This window comes from Heloderma suspectum, chromosome 4 (genome assembly GCF_057233095.1).
Source record: "Heloderma suspectum isolate Gila_16-S chromosome 4, 16-S_ref, whole genome shotgun sequence".
Lineage (NCBI taxonomy): Eukaryota > Metazoa > Chordata > Lepidosauria > Squamata > Helodermatidae > Heloderma > Heloderma suspectum.
Window position 1 is genome coordinate 301519167 of NC_139461.1, and position 12580 is coordinate 301531746.

Genomic DNA, 12580 nt, shown 5'->3' on the forward strand with positions numbered 1-12580 from the left:
GGAGTGGAAAAGGGACTTTAATCTCGTAGCCCCCTGCCAGGGCCCCAATCTAGATAGAAACCCACCCCCACCCTTGCTGTGTATCTTTAAAAAACAAACACATTCACACATTTGCTAAATGCATAAATCAGCCTCTCCAAACTTGGTGCTCTCCAGATACGTTGGACTACGACTCCCAGTATTCTTGACCATTTTGCCATGCTGGGTGAGGCTGAAGGAAGTTGGTCCAGAACATCTGGAGGGCACCAGGTTGGGGAATTCTGGCGTAAATAGTATCACCACATCTAGTTTGGCCCTAACTGATGCTAGCCAAATGGCCAGGACAAGAGAAGGAGAAAGAGATCAGAGATGAAATCGCAGATGCAGAGTTAGAGAACCCTAAATACAAACTGTTGACCAGCATGTCAACAGCCTCTTGTTGCTTCCTTTTGTAGGGGTTGATGGGAGGCGGGAGCCAAACATGACAATATGGGGAGTGCTTGGCTGCCACTGAAAATGGCAGCCCCACCCCCCCTTTGCTGGCAGCATCTGGAAAAAACACATGAGATTTGATGTGATGTTACCACACCAAGCATTGCTGCACACAGGCTGAAGCCAATGTAGTGGAATGGGCATGAGGCAGCTCTCAGCGTGATGACATCATGCCATACGTTCCACTTTATTATGTGTAATTGGGAAAGGGGAAGGAGGAGGTGCAGCGTTGCTGTTTTCAGCGGCAGCCACGTATTCTTTCTATTGTTAGTTCAGCTCAAACTGCATCGGGTGGGCTGGCATTCCGGGTAGGGCAGACAGGGAAGCATTTCCTGACAACAGCTGTAGGGTGTTTCTCCTACGGTCTGTTATCCTAACTGCAATGCAATGCCACAACTCTAAGGGTTGCCTCAATGCAATAGATGTTTCCATCAACACAGCCAGCAGTTCTCATGGTGTTTTTGGTGCATTGTACTGCTGGGAGGAAGGAGCTAGGCAAGGTGACAAGAGGGGTCAACCAGCTGTAAAAGTATTCAGGGAAACAGGGAAGACAGCTGTAAAGAAAAATCCTGCACCTTTATCCCTGAAGTGTTGGGGTGGGGGTTCTCACTAGATATACACTTTATCATGGTAACATTCAGAAAAGTAAAATCCAAATTTGAACTCCGGAACCTCTCATTGTAGAATCTTTAAACAGACAGGTGGTAAATCTAGCCATGAACCATACATTGGTCATGTTCACACTACAGATTTTGACTAGTTAATAGTGCAATCCTATACATGTCTACTTTGAAGTGAGTCCCATTGTATTAAGTAGGACTTTTTCCCAGGTAAGTGTGTATAGGACTGCAGCCTTAAAAGTCTTCCTAGGAGGAGTATAGACTTCCTATACTCCTCCTAGAGCAACCTTAGGCTTGGGAAGGCTGTTCTCTGAGGAACTGTAATTCCGTAAAGGGGTGGTGGCATGGGGGTAGAGGTCAGGATCTCCAGCAGAGTTCTCAGCACCTCATCACACTACGATTTCCAGGATTCTTTAGGAGGAGCCATAATAGATCAACTGATCCAAAACGAGTATACATTTGTAGTGTACACATGCCCTTTCCATTTTAAATTGTCACACATTTGCAAATGCGTAAGCACTTATTATTTTTAATCCTCCATTTCCAATTAATCTTTTTCATGGTTGCTGCTGCTGCTACCTGAGTATAGGTCATGGTGATTATGCATACCAGCAGTCATCCTATTCCGAGCAAAGCTACGACAGATCGTTTGAGGATTCCACACAGCACTACTATGAAGGAGGTAAGCAAGACCCATTATGGGTCCATTTTGTGGAAAGCATTTCTTGCAGAACGTGGCGTGTGTGGGGTGTGCACGCTGACACCTTCTGTTTTTACACTTCCTTGCAGTACTAAGCATATAATTGCCCCGTTTTTCTCTAGGAAGATGCAAGCCACCGTGCAGGTATTAGCCAGAGGTAAGAGCCAAGGGGAAGACTAGCACTGGTGTCTCTCAAGACAGCGCCCGCAGGCACCACTGTGCCCACAAGGCCAGGCCGAGATGCCCACCAAGCTGCTTTCCCCCTCTGCAAATGAATTGAGTGGCTTCTCCTTCCACTCGTGTAGTGGGAGGGAGGAAGGCACCCTGTCAGAAAAATGGCTGGAGGGGCATGGGAGCCCACCCCTTGCCAAGGGTCCTTGTGACAACAGGATCCTTGAGGGAGGGCTTCGTCCCCTCCAGCTGATTTCACCAGGACAGCTTTTCTTTGCCCCATGCAAATGGGTCAAGAAATTGCTGCATTCGCTCACAGAGGAGAGAAAGAAATAAAGATCCAGGCCGCATCTACATGGCACCGCTTTGACCCCCCACCCCGTCGCAACTGCACAGCAACGCGGCTTCGAGTCAGCATGCCCTGTGATACACTCGCGATGTACTGCGTGCTTCCCTAACAGACTCGCCGTGCCCTTTTTTTTGCCATTTTACTGAAATGTGCAGCTGTGCAGTCCTGCGAGTGTGGGGTTGCGACACTTCAGTGGCTGTTTTGTATTTCAGGGGCTCTGCTGTGTCTTTCCGTCCCTTTTAAAGTAAAAAGTGGGTGTTTTGTGCTCCTTCATTTCCGCACCATCAGTTTGTCAGTTCCCCAGCCTGAGACTCTCGTGATGGGTTGCACTCACAAGCATGAGCACTACTTGCCTACCCATTGCTCCGAAATGGTGGCCGGAGCGATGTTGGTCCTTCCCCAAGACCCCCCACCCCAGCCCTTGGGTCCTGAGTCCGCATCCGTTGTGAAGATACGAAGCTGCAAAACTGTGCGAAAGTGTGATTAAATAGATGAAAACACCCCTCTGCGCCTCTGTAACTGCGCAGCTGCGAAGGGATGGGGGGAGTCAAGGGGCATCACAGAGTGATGCAGGCACTATGCACACCTACAACACACCCACCGTAAAATGCGAAGTCGGTTCGGGGAAGGAACAGACAGCCCACAACCGCAGGGGAACCCACAGCAAACCCAAAAAATCGCAATAAAATGACTCCTTGGAATTCCGCATTTTCCGGGCAAAAATCACGGATGGCTGCGAAGTCGTGACTGTGTCATCTATTGCGAGGGACCTCGACTCACACCCGCCCCGGAGTAAAAGCCTGGTGTAGTTGGGGCCCCAGGCAGAGAGAAAAGAGGAGCCAAAGTGAAAGGCAAGCCAGAGAGTGAGAAGCACAGACAGAGGTTGCACCTTCCTGCACGGAGAAGGGGGATGCTCCCGACATTTTTGTGATTGCCTACCTGCCCCTGCTCCCTTACAGCAGCCAATTTATAATGGTGCCCAGGGCGCGTTTTCAAAATTCCAAATGTGCCCGAAGGTTGGTCTAGAATGCCCAAGGAAAAAGACTCGCCTAGGAACGTCTGTGCTAGTTTGGCCAGGGGGTAGCCCTTCCCCTGCACTCTGAAATGGCACAGCAGCAGGCAGGTCACTGCTGCTTTTGTGTTTCAGCTCTTTAGTTGCACTCCCAGGGGAGTGGCCATCTGTCTGAGAGCAAGCACTGCTGGATGGATTGACCCCCTCGTGCCACCAAAAGGTCTACAGCTTCAGGGCCAAGGGCTGGTGGTTGCAGATTCAAACCAAGAGGGACACCCATTCCAGAAGCACATGTGGGTGCATAGTTGGGGTGCTGGCATGTAGTGCTTGAAGGATGGAGGTGTGGGGTCGGACTCAGAGTTGACTGACCACCTGGCCTCATCCTTCCAAACGTACGAGATGCTGGAGGGCATGCAACTGGCTGCAGTGAGTTTTGCACGCCCGAGGTTCCAGGTTCAGACTTCTGTGAGGTGTGATACAGTCAAAACAGCCAGGCCCAGTCAACTGTCTTGCCACCCTATTTTGGACCAGCTGAAGTTTCCAGAATGTTTTCAAAGGCAGCCCCACGTACAACACATTGCTGTAATCCAAACAGGAGGTTATTGGAGCATGGAGGATCTGGGAGCATGTGAACTGGCCCTATGTGAATCAAGGGCCCTGGTTAGCCTGCCAATCAAACCCAATGCCTTTCTCTTTTAAGGGAATTCTCAGTATAGCCAGCAGCAGGCGGGATACCAACAGGGAGCTGCACAACAGCAAACGTATTCACAGCAGCAATACCCAAACCAACAAAGCTATCCAGGACAGCAGCAAGGATACGGTGAGAAAATCAAATCTGTGCTGGCATGTCTTGCTGTCCTTGTTGCCTGACTGTGCATAACCGTGTGCCCATTCATCCTTTAATTTTTATCCCCTCCTTCCTCTAAAGAGTTTTAAGGCCAGCGTATGTCATCCCAACCCCATTTATTCTCACAACAACCCTAAGAGGTAGGTTAGGCTGAGAGAGAGTGATTGGTCCAAAGTCACCCGGTGAGCTTTGTAACTGATTGGGGATTTGAACCCTGGTCTCTCCGGTCTAAATCCAACATTCTGGCTACTATGCTCCAAAGGCTGTCTTTCTTCACAGTAGTCTGTTGATTCAAAAAGAACCACGGAAGCACCATTCTAAGGTTGCACTCCCATGCATACTTACCTAAGCATCGCACAAAGTGGGACTTATGAGTAACAAGCATAGGATTGCACTGCAGTACCTATAATGCCTGTGTCTGTAGTGATCTTCTAAGCTGATCTACATGATCAGAAGTATCAGTCTTATTGTGAGGTTTTTTATTTGTCTCAGCCCTAACAAAGGCATTGGGCTGGATCCAGACTTAGTCATGCTTAGAGAAGACCTGTTGAAATCCGTGAGACAAGCTAGTCATTACTAATGTGAGTCCCACTGATTTCAGTGGGTCTACTCTAAGCATGACTAGGTTTGGATCCAACCCATCAAAAATAAGTGCTGTCTCAAAACCTTTAATCTAAAACAAAAGACACCAGCAGTTCTCACGCCATTCCACCATAGCTCTAAAGAAGTTTTCATACATAAAACAACCTGCTCCACCTTGAACATCAGCCTCAGAGGCCCTGCTTGTAAGCCTGCCATCACTTTCTATTAGATTGGTGGCAAGTAGGAACGGGGCCTTTTCATTGGTGGCCCCCGCAGCTTTGGAACTCCATTCTAAGGGATATATGTATGATCCCTCCTTCATTATCTTTTAAACCGACTTTTTTCTGTTCCAATCCACTTTCCAAAATGCTTCTGTTCCGATCCAAGTGTGCTGAGGTTTTGTTTTTTTACATTATTGCTGGTTTTAGTTTAATTTGTTTGTATTAAATAATCGATTTATTTCAGCTGTTCTCCGATTCCAAGACATCCGTCTTAATCGTCAAGAATTGTTCTTAAATCATTTTGCCCACAGGGTTGGATGCAGCCCTTGCACATCAGCAGAAGTATGGGACTTCCCCATCCTCTCCTCCCTTACAGCCCCCCTTGTGCATCCCAGATCTGCACCAGAGGTTTGGGGGACCCACTGGAGCAGATCTGGGGGGCACAGGAGGCTGCAGGGGGGAAGGGAAATCCATTCTGCCAGCAGTTCCCTCCTGCTGGCAGAACAACACAATTGGATACAACCCATAATGTTTTACTTTGGGAAGCCTATCCACCGTCATCTGCCAGCAGCCATCCCATCAAACTGCAGCAGAGGCAGAAATGGGACTGCAGGGTCTCTCTTATCAGCTCTGCTGAGAGACCAGCTCCATCAGGCTCTTCCGCCAGCTGTCGCCTAGCAGCAGCCATTCTGTCAGGCTGTAAGAGAGGGAGAGATGGGAAGCTCTCACTGTCTGTCCAAATACAAATTGCCTCTTCCCTCTCTCTGTCCCCCGACTCAACTCCGATGCATGTGGCATTTCAAGGTTTGGAGAGAGATTCCAGGCAATCAAGGGTCATCAAGCTCCTGTCCACTAAGCCCCTCATCACCTATCAGTTGCTCATTAGGGAAAGCCCATTCACAATAATCCAGACAGGGACAGCCAAGGATATGACCCCTCCATCTCTCAAACTCATGTCAGGAGTTTTGCTGTCTTCTTCTTCCCAGGTCCTGCACAAGGAGCCTCATCACAGTATTCCAGTTACCAACAGGGCCAGGGGCAACAGTATGGAAGTTACAGAGCTTCGCAGACAGGACCAACTGCACAGCAACAGAGGCCTTATGGCTATGAGCAGGTAAATTGAAGAGAAGGCCATTCCCCTTAGAAATACAGAATGCTTGAGACGGTGTCCTCACAAAGCTCTTCATTATTGTGCGCTAGCAAACAGACCCAGCTTTGCACAGGTCAGAATAGCCCTTAGTTTGATACAGCAAAGCCTTCACGGAAACCTGTGCAATTGTCAGAGAGCTGGATACATTGTGCCTGCCCCGTCTGAGTGAAGGCACCCCTAGACACAGCTACTGCCAGGTGCACCTCTGTAGCCCCTTAAGGAAGGGGTCTGTCTACTCTTTCCCCTGAGGGGGGCGGCTCCACAGCAAGGGGAGGGGGAAGGTGTATAACTCTGCCCCTCAGCCTACTAATCTCCCTTGGCTTCGAACTGTATGGACTGTAAAGCTATGTGCTGGTTAGGGATGTCTTCCCCTAGTGGCTGAAGAGATTACAGCAAGCTTTGACCTCATGAACACATTTAAATTAATTTAAATTAATTAATGCATTTTAAAAACAAAATAACCCCAAGATGCAAACCCCTAGGGTCCCCTTAGTATGCATGCCAAGGTTCAGGTGCTGCAGTTTCACGGGTCTTGAGGCTATGGCACTGACAGACACGCACATCCTTTCATTAGAGGTTGACGAAATGTCCAGTTCAAGGAAGTGAAAGGAGTCTTGACAAGGCAGGAGCTGGGGAGTTTGCCCCAACAATGCAAAGTTTCACAGGGACCCAGGGTCCAGTTGTGTTTCAAAGGCCTGGCAGGCCCTGACTTTTTAGGTATACATCGGGTTTGGAGAACATGTGGCCTTCCAGATATTGTTGGACTGAAACTCCCAGCATTCCTCATCCTTGGCAATGCTGGTTCGGGCTGATGGGAGTTGCAGTCCAACAACCCCCAGAGAACCACACCTCTGCCACCCCTGGTATACACATTCTGCATGCTTAAACTGATTTTAACTGATTTCTTCTCCCCATGGAACCCTGGGTATTGTAGTTCAGTGAGGGCGCTGAGAAGCCTCCCGGAGAGAATTCTAGCCAAAGAGGATTTTCCACACTCTGTCCAACTATGGTTGAAGACAGATGGAGACATTCTAGAGTGGAAGTAGTTGGTAAATGAATACACATTTACTGCAACCCAATATATCTGTTTTCAGGGCAAAGAATGTGCCCTGAAAACAAATCACTTCCACCATGCTTAGAGCACAATCCTACATTGTTTACTTGGAAATAAGCCCCTCGTGGTTCACTGGAATTTACTCCCATGTCAGTGTGGATAGGATTGCAGCTTTAGAATGTCTGTCTTCATCTTACAAAGGATTGCTTGCAGGAAAGCAAGACAGTTAAACTTGTATATAAAAACAATCATGTTGTGGATATATATATACGGTGGAGGCTGGTGGCTCCAACATGAAGTCTATCCCCCCAAATAGGTTCAGCAACTTGGATCCCTCTTTTAGAGTTCTGGGTAGTTCTGACTGAAACCCAGAGTGGATTCATAGCCCCACTGAAATCAGAGCCACCAGCCTCCACTCTGTGTGTGTGTGGGGGGGAGGGTGTGTGTGTATGCGCATATATACATGCCTATCAAGGGAGGCTGGTGGCTCCAGTTTTGGTGGGGACCCATCTCCAAAATGGGTCCAGCACCTCGGATCACTCCTCTAGATTTCTGGCTGGTTCTGACTAAAACCCAGAATGGAATCTCTGCCCCACCGAATTTGGAGCCACCAGCCTCCCCTGACACACACTCACTCTGCCTGTAGCAATGACTGAATTAATTTTTCTCTCTCTTCTCCCCATCTCATCTCTAACAGGGCCAGTATGGAAACTATCAGCAATAAAAGGACAAGCACCTGCGTTAGATTTGTTTCAATATTTATGTCCGTCTTTTGAACTTGGATGTACGGGCAAGCTTTTGATTAATCGTAATATGTTGGTTACCCCCTTAGCACAAAAGGAGCATCTGTATGTGAAATAGTATTCATTTCATGCTGGATATGAAGCAGTGCACTACTGGTAACAAGGCAATGCTTTGATGGTTTGTTATGTTTTGGTGCTGTGTACAGTATTGTATGTTGATACAATGCAGAGGTTCTTCCTTCTTCCACCCCGCCCCCATTTGATGTTTTTAACTAGCTTTAGAGATCATGTGATCATCAGTTTCATGTGCCCAGCCCCGCCTCCTTTTTGAAAACAAGGCTACAATATTCTGTAACACGTTAAATGTGTAATTGAGTTTGTCTCCATTTTCTTCCTTTCGACCAGAAAATGCACTGCAGCCCTAATGAGCTGCAGCTTATCTTATATGTACTTCTCTCTGAATTGGACCATAGTAGAATAAGCACATTTTTAAAAAGCATTTAATCGATTTATTTTTTGAATTGCACATACTGAAATGTACGGATGCAAGTTTGATTTGCTGATTTATACTTTTCTTGTGGAACAGAAGTTTTCTACAGCAGTAATTTGGGCTTACTTAAGCTACTGTATATAATTTTCCACCAGTTATTTACCATTGGGGTTTCTTGCTGAACTGACATAGGAACTGATCCCGTTACAGTGAGATGCCCATATATCAAATAATAGGTCAATACAAATGAAGCATTAAACTGCAGAAATGTGTGCAGTAGTTCCAGGGAATTTGAACTGCTAGAGAGGACTATTTAATCTTAGCTGTCCTGGAAATGTAACAGTGGGTTCAGTAAGGGGGTGGCAAAACATACAGGGGAACTAATTAAACCTGTAGGATGATGGAATCCAGCCAAAGCAAAGCATTTTAAAATCCCATCAAGTTCATTGGGAAAGCACTGAGCGCAACCTGTATACAAGTTGAGCATATACAGCACTGAGCGTGCCCTTGAAATTGGTTGGATGGACCAAGAGTGCTTAAATCTGAGTGTATCTGCATCCTCTTACCTGCAGAACCAAAAACTGCTGGCATGGGCTCTTTTAATCTGTTTATTCAGGCTATGGATAAAATAAATTAAACACTAAGGCTCAAACTGTCAGAAGTCCAAATAGCTTCATATCAAACCCAGATTGACGAAAAGGTCGAATCACGATCCAGGCTCTCTTACAAGACAATCGCAGTGTACACACAGATTGTGCAAGATTCCAAAGCTGCCGAAGAGTTGCCCGTTCATTTTCTGGTTCTTCCACTTACTCAGATTTTCCAGCAAGAAGTACAGCCGTAAACCAGCCTTCCCCAACCTAGTGCTCTCCAGATGTGCTGGACTGCAATTCCCATAATTCCTAGCCAGCATGGCTATGCTAGCCGGGAGTTCTGGGAGTGACAGTTCAACACATCTTGAGGGCTCCAGGTTCGCAAAATAAAATCAGGTTACATACCTCTGCTTCTATAGTTCTTCCTTGGTATTTCAGCTCTGGTACTTCCAAAGATAGTTCAGAAATAGTAAGTTCGTTTCCATAAAACAAATATTCAGATGTAATTGCCAACTGTTGATTACATATAACAGACTAGAGCCAGAGAGGTAGAGCGAAGGAGTGCAGCCATGGTGGTATTTAAAAGGCACAGTTGCGATAAATAGATGTTTGTTCACTGTGTGTCTCTTGGTCACACTGGGCTTCTGGCACAGTCTGGCCTCCTGTGTGGGAGGGTGATGTACACACACCAGGTGTGTGGCATCACAAGGATGCTGCCCGTGGTGTGTGGGGGAAGGTGAGTCAATGGGTATTCTGTCTGCAGGGCCCTTCCCTGATTCCTGCCTGCCCGCCCTTGCTTATCTGTAGTAAAGCTGAGCCTACACACCTTCTGTAGAGCCTGGCAGCATCTGAGAGAATATGTTGTTGCTGAAGGGCCATTCTAGGAGGGGGAACCAGCTCTAAGAGATCCTTGTATCCCTTAACCTGCCTCTGCTAGCACTGGTTGCTCAACCTCCCTCCTGCATGCCCCAAAGGAAGCCACCCACTCCATCAGACCTTGCTTCAGACACCACTCAGCTCTGAAAGTGAGCACAGCCCATCATACAGATTACAAATACATGAAGTAAAGATAATGTTATATCAACTATGTTTTAGGTGTTCTTGTATTTACTTCAAAATCCATGGAGTGTAGTACCTTTATTAGGCTAATTCAAAGATCTAAAAAAATGTGCAAATTTTTGAGATCTCCAGATCACTTAATCAGGCAAGGTGTTTTGAAAAGCACATTGGCTAGGGGGTGGATTTGGACTATGCAGGCATCCTGACTACAACATTCAGTCAGCTTTGTCCCATCCCCCCTGGCCAACCTGCTTTTTATAATGAACACCTTGCCTGATTAAGAAATCTGGAGATTTCGAAAGCTGGCAGATTTTTCTTTGAGTTGACCTAATAAAGTTATTATGCAATATGGATTCTGGCATTTTTCTTAGAGCCAACTTGGTTGCCTTTCTGTATTTATTACATTTGTAACGGTTGGAAAGATGCAGCTTGTTTGTTGTCAAAAGTTACTGTGCATTTAAAAATAAAGAACCTAAGATTCTTGTATACAGCCAAGAGAACTAGAGGATCAGCAGACACCTATCTTCGTGCTGCTGTGGCATAGAGGGTGGTATAATGCACGAAGTTGATGCAGTCTCTGCTGCATCGCTGAATACATCTGTTTGTCCCTTATACAAAAAGGGATTTTTGTCCCTTTTGTACCCCTGGTATAGCAGACAATATGCAAAAAAACTTCTTCCATATACAAACCCAAGTTTGCTCCATTGGAGTGGAAGAATGTACTAAATTATAGCCCTTAAGGAACATTTTAATTATATTTTTGTTCAAACTTTCAAATCTTTAAATTTTATGGTGAGATACCAACTTACAAAAACTCTGGACCGCCAGAAAATACAGATGTGAGCCGAAAAATCTCAATGTTAGATGTTTAGAGAAATAATCCAGTGTTAAAGGCCCATTTATAGATGAGAATACTGATGACAGAGCAATTTATGTATGAGTTCAGAGGACATAAGGGGCTTAAGTGTGAGGTGCTGCGCAAGATAGGTCCTTGCAAATTTTTATCTTATCCTAATTTTCTTAAGCAAAATCAAAAGCAGCTTGCAAAAATTGTAACAATGAACAATAAATAAATATGTAATAATAATGATATATTTAAAAAGGCAGCAATAAAAAACCCTCCCGTATCTCTAGCACTACTAACAATTAATCCGCAGAAATAAAAAAGAACACAACCCCTGAAGAAAGAAAATGGACTTTTGTATAGCTGCTCATTAAGTGGAATAATTTGTTTTCCTGGTCTTCATTTTTGTCTTCTTTCTAAAAATCTTCATTTCATTAAGCATAGTTAGGGTGCTGTTGCCAACTCTACAGTGCCATATAGCACTATGGGCTGACGGTACTTGACCCCTTCACTATTCCTACTCAATCATACCTGCAGAAGGAGACCACCCAGCCCTGTGCTGCAGAACAATCAGCAACTATGTCTGGTGAGAGCCAGTGCAACAGAAGCCCGTGGTGCTATGATCCCTGGCCAACGGCCATTGCAATGGCTGGGTTCACAAAGCATGACAGCCCACAGTCAAGGTTGAGTAGGGGTTGAAAGTGGATTGTTGTTGTTGAAATGTGGGTTGTTGTGTGAACTGAGCTGCACTAACAAACCATGGTTTGTTAACCACCAACAGCCCACAAAGAAAACCCATGGTTTGTTGTTGGGTTCGAACTGTGGGTTCTTCGTGGTTACTAAGCCATGATTTGTTAGCACAGCTGGGTTCACACAGCACAAGAACCCATGGTTTAACAACAACCCTCACACAACCTATACTCAACTTTGAGTGTGGGTTCTTGTGTTGTGTGAACCCAATCAGTGCATGGGGTTGCATGATCACCGCAGCCCATGAGCTGTTTTAGGGTTATGCAAGGGTTGTTTAACCATCGCAAAAGCCACCCTTGCCAGGCTTACACAACACAATAAGCCATTGCACCTCCCTGCCACAGCTTGAATATTCAAAAGGGTGGCTGGCACATACCACAACCCACCTGGGTTTAAATAAGCTTTAAAAAGCCATGGTGGGCTGTGATGATCATGCAAACATGGTCAGTGTGTCTAGCAGTTCTTGCAGGGCAACTGTGCTGTAGCGTCTCCTTACCCAGCTGTCCCTGGCATTAGCCAGGCTTGGCTGTTTGTACTGATGTGGTAGAGAGGGTCACATCAGTGCAGTGGGAAATGTTTCTGAACTGCACTCTTAAACATCAATGGGGCATTGTAAGAAAGATGGCCACTTCTAGGTTAGAGTTACAGCTAGCCACAAAAATCACCCTGCGTTGTTCGTTACCAGCTTTGACATTTGCTTCTCATGTGGTTTTTAGCATTGCTGAAAATCTTTTTTTTTTTTTAAAGACTGCAAGCATTTTAACGAGTGAAACAACAACATCACATCAGTTGGAAATGTCTTACATTAAGAATTTCTTGAATGTTGTATATATACTGTATTTGAAAGAGCGCTTTGGAAATAGTTTGTACATTATTTCCTAATTTATACATGATTTTTAGTGTTAATATTTCTAACTGTTAATA

General features: G+C 45.9%; 1 protein-coding gene across 1 annotated transcript in view; it reads left to right on the plus strand.

Moving 5' to 3' along the window:
• SS18L1 (SS18L1 subunit of BAF chromatin remodeling complex) overlaps nucleotides 1-11217 on the plus strand; it is a 38107-nt gene extending 26890 nt beyond the window's left edge. The window contains exons 8-11 of the mRNA XM_084854325.1: nucleotides 1681-1773; nucleotides 4024-4143; nucleotides 5960-6087; nucleotides 7875-11217. Of these exons, the coding sequence (XP_084710451.1) occupies nucleotides 1681-1773; nucleotides 4024-4143; nucleotides 5960-6087; nucleotides 7875-7901 (368 nt within the window). The 3' untranslated portion in view covers nucleotides 7902-11217. The remainder of the gene's footprint in view (nucleotides 1-1680; nucleotides 1774-4023; nucleotides 4144-5959; nucleotides 6088-7874) is intronic.
• Nucleotides 11218-12580: the final 1363 nt, after the last annotated feature.